General features: G+C 57.3%; 1 protein-coding gene across 4 annotated transcripts in view; it reads right to left on the bottom strand.

Moving 5' to 3' along the window:
• TPCN1 (two pore segment channel 1) overlaps positions 1–16,475 on the bottom strand; it is a 62,167-nt gene that overhangs the window by 5,342 nt on the left and 40,350 nt on the right. For all 4 annotated transcript variants that reach the window (XM_060612373.3, XM_060612374.3, XM_060612375.3 and 1 more), the window contains 18 exons: positions 16,270–16,304; positions 15,731–15,789; positions 15,358–15,457; positions 13,314–13,430; positions 12,934–13,058; positions 12,019–12,067; positions 11,415–11,478; positions 10,165–10,209; positions 7,126–7,182; positions 6,991–7,044; positions 6,252–6,324; positions 5,182–5,289; positions 4,285–4,356; positions 3,642–3,731; positions 2,085–2,200; positions 1,274–1,320; positions 586–654; positions 327–411 (listed from right to left, as the gene is read on the bottom strand). In XM_060612373.3, coding sequence (XP_060468356.1) covers positions 327–411; positions 586–654; positions 1,274–1,320; positions 2,085–2,200; positions 3,642–3,731; positions 4,285–4,356; positions 5,182–5,289; positions 6,252–6,324; positions 6,991–7,044; positions 7,126–7,182; positions 10,165–10,209; positions 11,415–11,478; positions 12,019–12,067; positions 12,934–13,058; positions 13,314–13,430; positions 15,358–15,457; positions 15,731–15,789; positions 16,270–16,304 — 1,365 coding nt within the window. The remainder of the gene's footprint in view (positions 1–326; positions 412–585; positions 655–1,273; positions 1,321–2,084; positions 2,201–3,641; positions 3,732–4,284; positions 4,357–5,181; positions 5,290–6,251; positions 6,325–6,990; positions 7,045–7,125; positions 7,183–10,164; positions 10,210–11,414; positions 11,479–12,018; positions 12,068–12,933; positions 13,059–13,313; positions 13,431–15,357; positions 15,458–15,730; positions 15,790–16,269; positions 16,305–16,475) is intronic.

The raw sequence follows: 16,475 nt of genomic DNA, 5'->3' as shown, positions 1-16,475 counted from the left end.
GAGGGTGACGAGTGTCTGGGAGGCGCAGGGAGGCGGGGCAGAGGGCGGCTGTGCTCACAGGAAGCCTGTCCCTGCTGGGTGATGTTTCTAATCTCAGACACGTAACGTTTTTATTCTAAAAATGAGATCAAGGGCGTTCTTCGGTCGTGACGTGCGTGAAAATCAGCGTGAATGAGGGATGTCACAGGTCAGCCAGACAGGTATCGGCTGAACTGCCAGAGGCCCGGACGACCAGACAGCCGAAGCGGACGGCCAAGAAGCGGACAGCGGGGCAGCCAGCCGGGTGGGCAGTGGGGGACGCGTGGGCCGCGGCTGCCCGCACAGACCTTCTGAGTCCTGGTTCTTGCGGCTGTAGTTCATTCGGAAGACGAAGGCCTCGAGGATGAAGGCAACGATGATCGTCATCACCACCTGGCGGGGGGCAGTGGGTGTGAGCTGCTGTGGGGCCTGCACTCAGCAGAGCCCGTCGAGGCCCGTTGCCCGGCCGGGCCCCTCCTCCCCGGGCTGCCACCACCCTGCAGGGGCAGCCGGAGACTCAGAAGCGAAGGGCGAGGGGCGAGGGGCGTGCTGGGGCCGGGGACCTACCATGGTCACGATGTAGAAAGTCATGAAGTACAGGCGGCTCCAGTGGGAGGTCTGAGAGGTGACACCTTCCTGGGGACACAGGGAGGCAGCCAGTGAGCAGGCGCCTGGGTGGGGCCGGGTCGCCGTGTACCCCGGGCCCCTCCGTGGTCCCCCACACGGCCGGCTCTACACAGACCCTGCCTGATTGGCCTGGGGTTGTGGGAGACACAGGAGGGGGACCTCACTGCCCGGGTCTCAGAACTCCTCTGTGCTGCATGAGGCCCGGACGCTCCCCAGGACCGTGGGGTTCGAGACTAACGCGGGTGGTCTGTGCTCTAAGAGGCAGTGGCACTCAGAAGGGTTTAGGGAACGGGAAACAAAAGCCAACCACCCTTGCCACACCACCCCTTGACCGAAGAGCCCCTGCCACGGTGGGGGGAGGACGGAAACCCACGGGCTAATGGGCATCTCCTGGCCGCCAGGGCTGTACGGGGGGGCAGGGATGGAACCTATGTCTAGCAGATGCAGAGGGGTGGCTCCTGGGGCCCAGCCCCGACAGTGGGCTCTCGGCAGAACCCCAACCCTGTGTGACCCAGGACCCCATCGGGGAACACAAGAGCGACGCATCCCATCCAGGGCCGGGCAAGACCACAGGTGGTCTCAGAGGCTGGTGGGAAGATGCCCCCCAGGAGCGGACCGAGGTCCTTACCATGATGATGTACCAGTTGTTGACAACTGTGAGCTCGAACAAGGTCACTGCCAAAGGGAAGGGAGGAGGAGGAGTGTTTTGATCAGGCTCGCTTTTTCAAAGTCCGTTTCAGGTGGCCTCTCTCCGCCTCTCCTGGGTACCGTGCACCTAACTGATGTCATCCCACCTGCCAGCTTGGGCTGTGAGTTCCAGAAGTGAGCGCCACCCCCCACCCCCCGACTCCCACCCCACAGGAAGCGCGGCAAACTTGGCCTGTCCCCAAAAGGGCGTGCCTCCTGCCTCAGCTGCCTGTGACCAACCAGGGCTGGGGGTGGATGGTGGGGAAAGAGCAGGCAGACCTTGCTCGGTAGAGATCTGGGATGCCCCGAGGGGCTCCCCTTCCTCTTGACATATGCCCTGCTCCTGCCCCGGCCTCTCCACGGAACCCAGGAGCAGAGCTGTGTGGGCCTGAGCCTGGGTCAGTGCAGGCACCGTGGCAGGTGGGTGTGGCTGCGCCCCGCCCTGCGGTGTGGGGTTGTGACGGGGGGTGGGCTCCCCAGCATCGGGCTGTACCCCTTCTGGCAAAGCGCGGGGCTCTTCTGCTCCCAGGAGTGAAACCTGGCGGTGAGTGAGGGCTGGCGTCTGGCCTGGACTGCACCCCTGGGACCGGGCAAACCACAGGCTCCACTGAGGCTCGAGGGGACTCGGGAGAGTGTGGCAAACGGCTGGGGGAGGGGAGGCCTCAGACAGCTCTGCTCCGCCGTGTCTGGGGCCTGCGGTGACAGAGGCGGTGTGCCCCGGGGGCTGTCCTCCTTGGGGCCCCTGCACTCACCAAAGCTGTTCAGGATGTTGTCAAAGTTATTGAGATAATAGTAGCCTGCGTCCACAACAGTCCTGTTGCCCACGGTGTGATTGAGCCAGCGGTAGGCGTCGGCCACTGTGCTGGTACTGGCCAGGGAAGCAGAGGGAAAGTCTCAAGGAAATGGGCCGCCTCGACAGAGGACAAAAGTCCAAGGTCCGGGCAGGGAGCATCTGTCCTGGCCCAGCCCCCCGCATCCTCGCCCATGTTCCTGGCTCAAGGGAAGCCCTCGGCTCCTCTCACCTGTTGGGTGCTGGTGGGAACCCCTAGGCCTGCCCCCTGCTTTTCTGTGTCCACTTGGCATTTCTCTGCTACCAGCAGCCTTCTCCCTCCCAGCTACCAGAGGGAGAAGCTGGGAAGGGTTCTCCCCAGGCTGGGATCTGCTCTAGAGCCTGTGTGCGGGGTAGTGCGCCCGGAGCGGGAGCTCCTCGCCTGGCTGGAGTGCTCCGAAAGGTCGTCCCTGTCTGAGAGCTTATTCTCTGCCTTCCTTCCGGTCCTTTATGGCTGATCGGTTAACATTCATGCCAGAAATTCTACACGTCTGGTCCCGGGGCCCCCGGGGAACTTGTTCAGCAGGCAGTGCCCTGGTGACGGGGGCACCATAAAGTGTGGGGCCCCGGGGTGCCTGCGTGGCTCAGTCGGTTGAGCGTCCGACTCTGGCTCACTCAGGTCACGATCTCACGGTCCGTGGGTTCAAGCCCCGCATCGGGCTCTGCACTGACAGTTCAGAGCCTAGAGCCTGCTTTGGATTCTGTGTCTCCCTCTCTGTCTGCCCCTCCCCTGCTCGTGCTCTGTCTCTCTCTGTCTCAAAACTAAATAAAAACATTAAAAAAAAAAAAAAAAAAGTTTGGGCCCCCTGCTATCGGCCTGTGGTTCTGGGCCCAGCCTGACGCTCAGAAGGGCTGCCAGCGTCTTAGGAAGGAGTTTGTGCTTAAGGCCTCCCGGGCCAGATTTTAAAGAGAACACTGCGAATCCAGAGTTAATGCTTTCAAGGTGGTGGCTTGCAGAAAGGGAGAGGTCGTGGAGGCTGTGCGCTCCACCCCTGTCCCCAGAGGCCTTCCTGCGGGTGTCCACTTGTCTCATGCCAACAGGCTGCCGGAGATGACGTGTCTGCCCAGGCCCCCCCGCCCCCAGACAAGTGGGAGGAAGCCACGGGACTCAGGCCCCAAGCCCCAGGCCGCTCCTGGTTCTGCAGCAGCCTGAAAACCGTCTCAGCCCCAAGGGCGAGGTGACAGAAGCCTGCTTGGGGACAGGGACACCTGCTCACATGTCACTGCTTCAGAGACAGCCCTCTCTGATCCCAGGTCCCTCACTTAGCTACTGCGCTGAACAGAGCCAGTGAAAGCAAGGCCAAAGGATTCCCAGGCCTCGAAAGGGTGTCGCGGCTGGGAGAGGTGTGCCCGAGGCCCCTGAGCTGGGGGCAACCTGCTCAGTGGGGCTGGCTCGGCGCCCCCCCCCCCCCCCCCCGCCCCCGGCAGAGACACAGGCTCCCTGCGGGGCGGGCAGGGCCGGGCCCCGCCGAGTACTCACTTGCAGCAGTTGGGGTAGAGGATCCCGCAGAAGAATTCCATGCCCACGATGGCGAAGGAGTAGTAGAAGATGAGCAGGGTGAGGCCCAGGCTGGGGAGGAGGGTCAGAAGGGACAGGGCGACTTAGGGCCAGGCAGGAGAGCCCAGCGCCTCCGGCGGCCCCGGCGTCCTCAGACCCACTGAGCTGACTGACAGACAGGCATGCCCCTAGCCAGGTTCACCAGCTGGAAAGTGCCTGCAGGGAAGGGGCCTCGTGATTCAGGTCTGGGGTCAAAAACGGCTCGAATCAGGACTCTAGGAACAGATGCCCCTTCACCAGAGATTCACCCCTTACCTGTGAAGGTAGACTCACAGGTGACCCCTTACCTGTGAATGTAGACACAGGCGGTAAGTGAGTTGACAGCTCCCTGCCCTCCCTACTAGATATTTCAGACAGGTCAGAGGAGAGAAGTGGCGCCAGGGAGACGCGTGGTGGCCAACATCTCAGCTCCTTGGAGACCCGTCAGACTCTGCATGTCCGTCCTTTCCGGGCCTCCCCCCGCCCCGCCCGGCCCCCCCTCCCCCCCCGGACGGCCGCCCAGCCGCCCCCTCGGGGGCACAAGCCTCACGGCGCCTGGCCCTGGAGCCCAGAGGCGGGGCAGTACCTGGCCATGCGCGGCAGCAGCTCAAACATGGTGTCCAGCACGTTGCGGTACCTCTTTTTCAGCTTGAACAACCTGAGGGACGAGAGCAGGTGGTGCTCAGGGGCCGGCACGGCCGCAGCCCCACTCCTCGACCGGGGCCTCTCTGCCCCAGGCCCGGTGGCCCTCGGGGCCCTGGGAAGGGGCAGCGGTGGGGCCGGGACACCAAGGCTGGATGGCCCTCCCCGGAGGGACCCGGAACCCGCCGTGTCCCCCCAGTCTCTCGCTAACGGCGATTTGCCGCGGTTTTCTGTTGGAGCCGGGGGGCTCTGTGAGGGGCAAGGCCTGGCTCGGGACGGGGTGGCAAACCTCGGAAAGAAGGGACCGGAAGCCACGCCCACAGAGGAGCCTGGCGAGGGACGGGTCATCGGTAAAGGAAGGACGCCCTGCGTGGGGAGGACACGGACGTTCGCCTGACCCCGGCCACCACCCCCGGGGCATGGCCACAGGGTCTTCTAGAGACACTGCCCTGGCTGCCCCCACACCTCCACCTCTCCTCCCAGGAAGGCCATGTATGGGGTCATGCCCCTCACACCATCAGAGGCCATGGCCTTCTGGTTTATGACTCTGAGCATGTCTGTTTCCGTGGCTACAGCAGATTTCACCGCAGGCCGGGTTCACCCAAGCCGCGGGCCACATTTCTCCTCCACAGTCAGAGGCTACTGGTCCCGGTGACGGGAGGAGACGGGCGGGCCGCACGTCCCCACAGGAAGGCGACAGGGGCCGGGTGCCGTCATAGGAGGGTCTGACACCAGGCTTGCGAACCTTCTGGCTCCTTCCGGCCACTTCCCAGATCAGTCCCAAGGTTTTCCCACCCTCCCCCTGCCCGCCTCTCCCCAGCCCCAGCCCTGTCCCTGTCACCTCAGCAGCTGGAGGGGACGCAGGACCACTATGAAATAAAAGGGCTCCATGTTGAAGGCCAGAGCCAGCAGTCCCAGGAAGGCAAACACGGTCACAGAGAAGTCGAACCTGGGAGGGAGAGGAAGGAGCCACGGGCCATTGGGCCTGTCCTGCCCGGAGCCTGCCTCCCTCCCACGGCTCCCCGCTCCCCAGCCCCATTCTCAACGCTCCCTTCCAAGGAGCCCACCCGCCAACCTCAGCAAGAGCAGAGTGTGCCCAGCAGTGGCCCGCAGCCGCACAGCTCAGGAAGCAGCTTCCTGCCGCCTGGGGGTTTCTGAGGCCGGCCTGGCCAGCCCTCCAGGCATAGCACATACAGCAGGGATCAGAAATGCCCAGAACCACCCCCTCTCCCCACCAAGGTCCTGCACTGGTCTAACGCCGTACGTCGGGTTCTATGGGTGACCGCTGACCCCGGTGAGGCTATGGAGGAAAAGGGCGGGATTCCCACCTAGAGCCCGGCCAGCCCTGCCCCAGACAGGGCCTCTGTCCTCTGCATACGTGTGTTAAGGCCCTGAAAACAGCATGGTGCACACGCTACCACTGTTCCTCCTCGACTCCTCTGTCAAGACTGAGACCTTGTGAGGATAGCCTGATATCACGGGCGAGTCAACTTAAGTGGGCGGGAGGTGGCCTCTGAGGTCTCCCTGGGGACAGGGACAAGGGCCACTCGGGTCTCGTCACCACCCCCAACCGGCTGCTGCTCCTTCTCTGTCGGTATCGTGGTTTCCATGGGGGAGGCAGGAGCTTCGTCGTCAGGGGTGGGTGTAGGGGCTGAGTGGCTCAGGAAGAGCCAGCCTAAGGCCCCTTAAGACGCCACGTCCCGGAGGAACGGGCCAAGGGACCTGAGAGAGTAAGACAAGAGCCTGACCCTGGCGTGTCCCGGAGCCACAGACGGAGCTGTACCCGGAGACAAAGGCCTCGTCCTGTCCCCGCCCCCTCCTCCTGCCACCGCAGAAAGGTGTGCCGCGGGTGTGTGTGGAGAGGGCCTCTCTTGGTCGCGGACGTGGGTAAGACACACACTCTGCACTCACAGATTCCACCCGGAGGACAGGTACTCAACGGGGCCCAGGCCAGCAACCTTCAGGAACAGCTCCACCCCGTAGACTGCGAACAGAAGGAGGCAGTTAGCAGCGGCCCCGACCACAGCCTGGACTCCCACACCTGCCTTGGCTCCGTCCCGCCCTCTGAGGCTCTTCTGGAGGTCTCCAGCCTCTGCGACAGGCCATGTCACACCCACTCCGCCCCTCCCCCCGGGAGAGGCCCAGCCCAGAGGCTGGTCAACTGGGGCCACCTCCAGACAACCCCCAGAATGGGGCAGGTGAATGGGGCAGGGCGGTGCAGTGCGCTCAGGGACGTTCAGGCGTAAGAGGAGGAGGGGGAATGTCAGGCGGGGGGGGGGGGGGGGGGGGCACCCGGTGGACAAAACAACCTTGGCAGAGGCCCCGGGTAAGAAGGGGCCCCGGGCACGGAGGGGCTGGGGAGCGGGTCGCTGTTCGGGGGGGGGGGGGGGGGGCGCAGGCCGGGGCGAGGGCGGAAGCTGAGCGGGCCCCGGGTGGCCAGGCAGTGTGAGTCACGCCCAGGATGGGGACGGGATCGGGAGGGCGGCGGAGAAGCTCAAAAGAGCTTTGGACGGGGGTGGGACGGGATCAGACTCAACTCCTGCTCCATTCTCCCCAGGCTTCCCTGTTTTCGAGGAGAGCCGCGAGGTCCCAAAGCAAATGAGGGTCCTCCCGGCCCGGCCGTTCGGCACAGCCACCGCCAGAAACCTACTCGTCAGGAAGACGACGTAACTCCAGGGCACGTGCTTGGAGAAGAAGTTCCCGCCTGTAAGACAGGAGGCGGGAGCTCAAGCTCAAAGGCACCAGGTGCGCCCACCCGAGGGCCGGCCGCCCAGCCAGGGCTCACCTTTCAGTGTGAAGGTCTCCACGAGGATCCACACCCCGTTGACGGCCACCACCAAGTCTGCAAACAGACAGGCTCGTGACAGACAGAGGAAGCACAGGCGGGTGTGCGAATCTCTAGCTCACAGCCGTAGGCTCCCCCCACCCCAGACCCCGGCCCCGTTCCCCGGCAGCCCCGGGCGGCGCCCCACACGCCCGTGTGACAAGGGCTTCTCTCCGCTTCGTGCTTTTACCACATGAGCTACACCAGCCAGGGGTTTTGCGCAGGAAATTGCCATGGATTCCGAAAAACACCCTCGAGGTCACTGCTGTTGCCAAGTCCGTGTAAGAGGTGTTTGAGTATTAAAATGTTTGCTCTTCCCTAGATTTTAAGAAAGGCTGCGTGAGGGGCGCCTGGGGGGCTCAGTCGATTAAGCGTCCGACTTCGGCTCAGGTCAGGATCTCACGGTTCTGGGTTCGAGCCCCGCAGGGGGCTCTGTGCTGACAGCCTGGAGCCTGCTTCGGATTCTGGGTCTCCCCCTCTCTCTGCCCCTCCCCCACTCATTCTCTGTCTCTCCCTCTCAAAAATAGACATGAAAAAATTTTTAAATAAAAGAAAGGCTACAGGAACCAGTTAGCAAAATTACGCGTTCATTTGATCTTTCACATAGCAATCCCACTTCAAGGGATCCACTCTAGCGAGACACTAGCGAAACCCAAAACAATGTTACCGCAAGCCATTTGCGGGAGACCTATCTGTGAGGGCAAAAATCTAGAAATGACCTAAATGACCAACAGGGAACTGGTGGGATCAACTATGACGTGTTCGTGAAATGGTGAAGTAGCAACTCTAAAAAGAAATGAGGAACGTCTCTGTATATTACAATGGGAAGCAGTCTCCCGAATATATTTTTAAAAAAGCCGAAAAGGTGGGGAAGAAAGTGTATCAAGTATGTGACTGTTTATTTAAGACATGGGGAGAGGCACGTATATGCATCTACTTAGAGTTTTTAAAAACTGGAAGAATAAACCAAAATAAAAGTTACCCATTTGAGGGGGGGGTTGACAGGATATAAATGAGACGTCCTTAAATATACTTTGTTTCATAGGTCCGACTTGGAAACGCATAGATATTTTACATAAGTATAAAACAAAAGTAAGTATTTTTAAAAAAGCAATCCTTGAAAATGAAAAATAAAACGAAATAAAGAAACCTAAATGTGTCTCCAGTTGGTGACATACCCACATGGGCGGAGGCGGGGAACTACTGTGACCTTGACGCACAATAATCTGAATGTCTATCCCTGGAGTGACGTACTAGGGTCTGTGTTGTTGGGACAGTGTTGATATCATTTTCTGGAGATAGTTATGAGTCTACCGTGGGGTACAGCAAATGAGTAATTGTGTGAATGGTGCCGGGAAGCAAGATTTTAAGACTGGAAATCTGGATTTGAAAGAATGAGGAAGTTAAGTAAAAACACGGTAGTCCTGAATTTGAATTAGAAATGTCAGGGGGCGCCTGGGTGGCTCAGTCGGTTAAGTGTCCGACTCCAGCCCAGGTCATGATCTCACGGCTTGTGGGTTCGAGCCCCGCGTCGGGCTCTGTGCTGACAGCTCAGAGCCTGGAGCCTGCTTCAGATCCTGTGTCTCCCTCTCTCTCTGCCCCTCCCTCACTGGTGCTCTGTCTCTCTCTTTCAAAAAAATAAACATTAAAAAAAAATTTAATATGGAGAACAAACTGAGGGTTACTGGAGGGGCTGTGGGAGGGGGGATGGGCTAAATGGGTAAGGGGCATTAAGGAATCTACTCCTGAAATCATTGTTACACTATATGCTAACTAATTTGGATGTAAATTTTAAAAAATAAAAAATAAAAAAATTAATATTAAAAAGTTAAAAAGTTAAAAAGAAAGAAAGAAAGAAAGAAAGAAAGAAAGAAAGAAAGAAAGAAAGAAAGAAGTGTCAGCAGAAACTCCGGAACTCCGGATACAGTTTATCTTCAAAGACAAAATCCCACCTCTGTCCATGGAAAGGCCTAGAAATGATAACCAACTCCAAGCAGTAAGCACTTCTAGCATTTCAAACTGTGGTCTCTAAACACCCTTTCCCACTAAATGGAACCAGAGCTCCTTAGAAAGTCTCAGTTCAGGGGCGCCTGGGTGGCTCAGTCAGTTAAGCGTCCGACTTTGGCTCAGGTCATGATCTCGCGGTCTGTGAGTTCAAGCCCCGCGTCGGGCTCTGTGCTGACTGCTCAGAGCCTGGAGCCTGTTTCAGATTCTGTGTCTCCCTCTCTCTCTGACCCTCCCCCGTTCATGCTCTGTCTCTCCCTGTCTCAAAAATAAGTAAACGTTAAAAAAAAAAATTAAAAAAAAAAAAAAAAAGAAAGTCTCAGTTCAAGCAAACCTCCCAACTAGTACTGCCTAAGAGAACTTCCTGTGACAACAGAAATTTCCTTCTCTGTGCTGTCTAATTGGTAGTCATTAGCTGTATGTGGTGCTGAGCACTTGAAATGTGGCTAAAGTGGCTGGGGAACTGAATTTTTCATTTTAGTTGCTTAAATACAAATAGCCACACATGGCTAGTTGCCACCACATTGGACAACACAAATCCAGATAGAACCACTGAGTTACAGGAACCAAGCAACGGGGGGAATACACAAAAACAAGACCGAGGGCCAAACAATCCTGTCTCTTCAACTAAATGTCGCAAGAGGGAAAAAAGGGATGGAAGAGAAACCTACAGACTGAAACAGACTTAAGTGGCAGAGCCACTGACCACATCCTGTGGTCCTGAAATCTGTGTCCGAAATCTCCAGCTCTGGGGAGGAGTCGAAGAGCCACAGGGAGGGTACAGACGGACAGAAAGACTGGCCGTGGGGGACCGCTGTTGAAGCCAGGTGACCGTGGATGCTCACGGTCATCTCCCCACTTTTATACATGCTTGGAATTTGCTATAATAAAAAGTCAACAACATGGCAGCAGGCCTAATCTCTTGCCTCTCCACCTTCTGGAACAGTAAAAGACTCAGGCAGAAAGGGGCCCGGAGCTGTGGTATTTCACACTTACACATGAAATACTGGAAGGCCTTGGACTTCACAAGGATGTTAATTCCTATTTGAAGAGAATAAATGTTAATAGCGAAATCTTCACGTGCAAGTACACATTCCCCTACCACACACTTCACACACATGAGCAACCAGGGTGTTTAGGCCCAGGGGCGAGGAAGGAACGGGTGCTGTCACAGTGACCCCACGCTAGTGCTCAGGCAAGACCACACCGGCAACGGCTGCTCTGGGGAGAGCCCGGGCAACCCGGAGCCAGGGCGGAGCCTTCACTGCTGCTGGCCTTGACCCCGGACCATTTATTCATCCACTTGAGTGGTTATCATCCCACGGGATGGAAAACCCTCTACAGGATATGGGATAACAGCTGTGCCCCAAGCCCTAGCTGTGGGAGAAGTCACAAAATAGAACATACCCTCTTTACTCTCATTCATAATGGCCCATACCCAGGCCTCAGCCTTTCTGCACGAGAAATGCCCCATGAGCTCACTGGATCTTTGAAAGTGGCACTCAACTAAGGGGCAACAATAATATGGGCGCTTTGATGTTCAAATTTTGAATTTTATGCTATGCAAGCACGATGTAAGGGATCACCAGTTACGTATCCTGTCAGGAGGATGGTCATAATACATTATTTGGTAAAAAGGCAGGGTTGGGAACCGAGTCTATAATGGAATCCTACTACCTTTTAAAAAGTAGACAGAGGGGCGCCTGGGTGGCTCAGGCGGTTACGTGTCCAACTTCGGCTCAGGTCATGATCTCACAGGTTCATGAGTTCGAGCCCCGCATTGGGCTCTGTGCTAACAGTGCAGAGCCTGCTTGGGATTCTCTCTCCCTTTCTCTCTGCCCCTGTCCCCACAGGCGCTCCCTCGATCTCAAAATAACTAAATAAAAATATCTTTTTTAAAAAGTGCACAGAAAAATAACCAAACACAGAAGGAAACACATCAGAAAATGAACAGTGGTTACCTCTAGGTGGAAATTTTTCATTTTGTCTGACTTTGTAAATGTTCTTCAGTGACTATTCCACAAAGGTCTTTTGGTCTGGTTTTTAAGTTGCTGATTTCCTTCCTAGTCCAACACTTATTTGCCTGCTGGGGTAGCCACACTGTCTCTTGTACACACACACACACATTCAGACGCGTACGCACACACATACAGCTTATGAATATGCTCTTAAGATGCTCGTCTGTGGTCTCTGGAAACCTCCATCTGTCCCCAGCTGCCGAGATGTCACATTCAGGCCAACCCTACCTTTGAAGATGAGGAACGCTGTCCTGGGAAGCTCATCGAACCAGTGTTCCCTGTTTCTCTTTGCCTGGCCAGGAGACAGGGCCATGGAGAGAGGGTGTTAGGACCGGCGACCAGAACCCAGCCCTGGGGGACCAGGACGCCGCTTTCCTTCCCTGCTTCCCCAGCTAACTTGGGGAAGAACGAAAACACTCGGGGATCTAAATGACAACAAAGACAGCCAGTTTACTGAGCATTTAAATGGAACCATGCACATGCCTTCCTTTTATATGATGCTGGAAATAACTGCAGGGATCATCGTTATCCCATTTCCCAGGTGGGACAAGGCTTGGAAAGGTTCCAACACTTGCCTGATGTCACACAGTAACTAATGCGGTCTACCTGAGATTCGGTGCTCTTAATCGGGAGGCTACAGGGCAAGTGTAAGGGCACACGGATGGCCACCTGTAGCCCTGCAGTTGGGGGGTGGGGAGGCAGGCTGAGAGCCGAGCTGCTCCAGTGGGAAGGAGTCGGGCCGCCAGTGCGCCCAACGCGCACCCTCCCCCTTCCCCCCCCCAGCAATCAGCCCCGCTCCCTCTCTGGTCTTCTGTCTTGCACGAACACTCACCTTCCACTTCAAGGCAGCAACCTCGTAGATATCATAAAAGTCCTTCAGGCTGTTGTAAGCCACATGGAAAAGTAAAAAAAAAAAAAAAAAAAAAAAATTCAGAACCCACTGCCACTGAGTTTCAGGACTCCCTCGTCCACCCGTGGTCACCTTTAAAGGGGCGGGACACCTGCGACCTTCAGCACCTCAGTGCCCCAGGGACCCTTACCTGCAGGCAGCTGATTTCCTTCCTCTGGGTGCCATGCCCACTGAATCTGATTGGTCTATACTGACTACTGATGGCTTTAGTCACTAGGATTCTTAGATAGCCAGGGACAGAGCCTCCTCTGGCGGAGGACTGAATGGAACAGCTGGGACTGCGTTCAGCCCAAACAGAGCTCAGCTGCTCGCGTTTCTACAGCTGGCCCTCTTCCTTCCCCGGAAACAAGGGTTCGGATCATCAGCATTCTGGAAGACCAGGACTGCCCACACACATCTCAGGGCCAGTTCTGGAGGTTCTGCCAGGAACCATGGTCAGAAGGTGTGTGTGTGTGTGTGTGTGTGTGTGTGTGTGTGTGTGTGTGTGTGTGTGTGTGTGTGTGTATGCGTGCTCGCCTGGCTCTGTGGCTCCGCTCGCATGGGATTACCCCACCTCACTCAGGACTTGAGAGTGAGTGGCAGAGCCGGACCATTTCACGAGACGATACACTCCCTTTTTTGTCACGCCAGCTGGAACTGGGTTTGGGTTGGACTGCCGTTACTTGTGAAAAGAAACCGGGTGAACGATGCCATCTACGTGTGTAAGAATCTCTGTGGCGAAAACTAGTCTCTCAGAAGCTTCTTTGCCCACCCACCTCCTGGGGCCCTTGCCCGCCCCAGCTCCCTCGTGTGAACACCTTGTCCAGACACCCCGCCCCACCTGGCGCCCACTCTTACCTGAGCAGAGATGTGTTGCTCTGATCCAGGGCCTTGAAAGTCAGGTAGCGCTCCCTGGCACTCATCCGGGGCCTGTAGAAGCGCATCAGGCCTTCAAATTGCCTGTAGGAGACGCCGGCGGGCCTCTGCAGGGAGAGGACAGAGGGCCATGCGAACACAGGGAAACACAGAGCCCAGACTGCCCTTCCCTTGGGGGCCGCCACTCCGGACGCCCAGGACAACGAGGGATCCCAGGGCATCTGGCTCTTTCGGGTTTTCCCAGGGGCAGAACTCTTGGTTTCTAAAGCTGCCGGCCTGGCCGTGCTTAGGCGCTACTCTGGGCCAGCGAGAGAGAACAGGGACTGGTCCCCTCCCCGGCCCCACCCCCCACTCCTCCGTACCCGTTGGCTGATGAGCAGGCGGTAGGCATGCTGGATGGCGGTTCGCTTATGCAGCAGCAGGGACTTGAACTTGCGTTTCTCAATGTCATTGAAGGTGTCGAACACCACGGCCAGAAGCTGTGAGGGAAGAACACAGGACCTGGCTCCCCTGCATGGCGGGGCCTGAAGGAGTCGGGGAGTTCGTCCTCTGCCTCCAGAGGGTGCTCTCCCAGCCACCCCAGAAGGGGGGCTTGAGAGGACCCTCCCACCTGCCCCTCGGGGATACGGGAAGTTAGTCTCCAGGCATCTGCAGAGGAAGCCACCCGCGGCCACTTGTGAGTCTCCTCTCTTGGGATACGTGAAGACGTCATTGTATTTTCCCTGGTTGCCTCTCTCCACCTGAGCTCACGCCTGGCTGGGCAGTGTTCTAAGGGAAAACAGCTAGAGGGGCGCCCTGGATTCTATACCCAGCCTGATGGCCGGGGAGCCGCTGTCCGCCCCAACCTCGGAGCAAGAAGGAGCGTCACGGCACAGGACGGTCCTCACTCGCCCCCTTGTTCCCTCCCAGTCCCGGTGAGTCACGGCTTCGTGCACAGCCCCAGAAATCAGGGCAGTGAGGTGGCCTGCCCTCCAGGGCACAACAGTGCCGGGCTGCCCAATTCCAGGGCTGGAATGTTTACGACACAGTCTGTACTATCACAGGGCAGCGGGAGGGCGGGATCATATCTGAAAGAAAGCTTTTTTGGAAACGCTTTCTTTTTCTCTCGAAAATATCTTGAGGGACACTCCCTGGTCTTTTCCATCCCTTCGCACTGGTCCCCCATTTTTTCTTCCTTTAGATCAAGGGAGGGGCAGCAAACTTTTCCTGGAGAGGGACATATAGCAAATGTTCTAGGCTCTGAAGGCCAGATGGTGTCTGTTGAAAGTACTCAACCCTGTAGCCGTGGCACGAAATCAGCCGCAGATGATGCGCAAACAAATGGACATGGCTGTGTGCCAATAAAACTTTATTTATAGAAATCGGTGGTGGGCTGGCTTTGGCCAGGAGGCTGCAGTTTGCTGACCTGTGCCCTAGATTCTCACAGCTCGAAATATATTACAAATGAAAACAAGTCAGTTACACAGAATATCTTTTTATGATTCTAAACCGACAACAGGATATAAGAACTATACCACATATAAAGATAGATAGGATTTCAAGTTTTTAGGAGACTTCCTAAGTCTGCCCCAGGGGAGGTGCTCTCCATTTCTACCCTGGGCCAGTGGAGGAATGCTCTTCAGAAGGATACCAATAAATACAAGCTTTGACAAAAGCCTCTGCCGACAGTCTGGCATTGACGTGTGGTCTCGACACGGACCTAACGGCCTCATCCTAGGGGCCATCTGCTGATGGGAAGAGGCTTTCTGGTGGCCAGCTGGGCCTCCGCAAACACCTCTAAAGTTCCCAGGGTGCGCGGGGACTGGACGTTCTCCTTAGCAGAATGCGTCCTGGATTGCTTTGCTAATGGTTCCCGATCAATGGGGTGGAAACAGACACGTGGGTGCAGTAAGGGGGAGCGGTTAAGGGCAGATCTCTGGGATCGGACCAGCTCACCTGGCCACCCCGAGCTGTGCAGCTGTGAGCAAGTTGCTTCGTCAGTCTGGCCCTCAGTCTCCTCAGTTACAAGCTGAGGATCATAACAGAACCTCCAGAATTTTTGTGGAGAATCATTTAATCCTCACGTACGGAGCACTCTGCCCGGTGCCTGGCAAAGGCTTCGTTAGTGCCAGCTTTTAGAGTTGTTGTGACACACATCTGCTGGAGAACGAACGGCCCCAGGGCACCCTGACCTAAGGGCTAGCTCCAGGGCTGAGAGCCATGGCAGTATCATCCCAGGGGTACCCACCGGGAACCAGCTGAACTCAAGTCCCGCCAGGGCGTCCGCCACCGCACCACACTTGACCACAGCCTGGGACCCCATCCCGGACGGAGGCCGACAACGGGCCGGACTTCTCCGTTCCCGCAGTGCCCGGCGCTGTGCCGGCTGGGACGGCTGCTCCGGTGGCACGACGCACGCTCACTCACCAGGTTCATGATGAAGTACAGCTCGATGGAGAGGTAGACAATGAAGAAGACACAGGACCAGGGGTTCCGGGAGTAGGAGGGCATCATCACATCTGGGAAACTGGATTTGCAGAGCATCACCGCAGGGCCCCGCGGCTGCCTTCTCCCTTTCTCTATCCTCACGGAGGACATCTCTCCTCTCTGCCTTGCCAGCCCCACCCCCACCCGCCCCTCCTCTCGTCCACGTCCACGAGCTTTGAGCTCATTGGGCCACCCCCATCCCTCACAGTGTCCCGAGCGCCTGTCTGCCCTCAGGTGTGGGATATTCTTGCTGAAAAGAGAAGACCCTGGGGCACCGGCAGAGGGCCCAAGCCAACGCAGAGCCCAGACTCACTTGGCTGTGGTCAGAAGGACAAAGAGACTGACGATGCTGTTCTCCAGGGTGTTGAAGTACTGGAGGGAGAGAAGGCAGGCTGTGATGGGCCACCTGGAGTGCCCGCCCTTCCCTTCCCCTCCCCTCGCCATCCACTCTCCCTCCTCCCAAGGAGTCCTAACGGATGGCGGGGGGGTGAGCGAATGCGGAGTCCAGCCGCCTCCAGCCTCCTCGAACTCTGCGCTTCTGGCAGAAGCAGACAACCGGTGGGACTGTTTTCCTAGAGAATCACATGTCTGCGCCATCCGTTTGGCGCCCCTCCACTGTCCCTTCACCAAATCTGTTCCAGATCTGATCCTGGAAGCATGCCTCTCAAGGCAAGGAAAGGGGATTCCCTTTCAGGGCTTAAGGAAGGGACCAGCTCAAGTGTCGTCCCTCAAGGAGCCGTAAGCCGTGCTGAGAAACCTTCCTCATGTGGCCGGGGAGTCAGGTCGGCCCCCTTGTCTGCGGGGATAGGCCCCAAATAGAAGAAGAAACAGATAAACACGGTGACTACTTACGGGGTCCGAAGGATTAGAGGAGAACAAGTAGAAACCTACACGGGGGCAGAAGACACACAGATAAAAAGGGTTAGAGCAGAGGTCCCAAACCCGACATCAAAGGACTGCACAAATAAATGTAAACGAGTGCTGGGGGCAGAGGGAAAGCATCAGGGAGTGGTGGGGACAGCAGCACTCTGGAGAACACGCGCTCTGTCCAAAGGAAC

The sequence above is a fragment of the Panthera onca genome, chromosome D3 (assembly GCF_046562875.1).
Source record: "Panthera onca isolate mPanOnc1 chromosome D3, mPanOnc1 haplotype 2, whole genome shotgun sequence".
In the NCBI taxonomy this organism is placed as follows: Eukaryota; Metazoa; Chordata; class Mammalia; order Carnivora; family Felidae; genus Panthera; species Panthera onca.
Note: the sequence above shows the minus strand (reverse complement) of the source record. Positions and strands in the feature narration are given on the sequence as shown.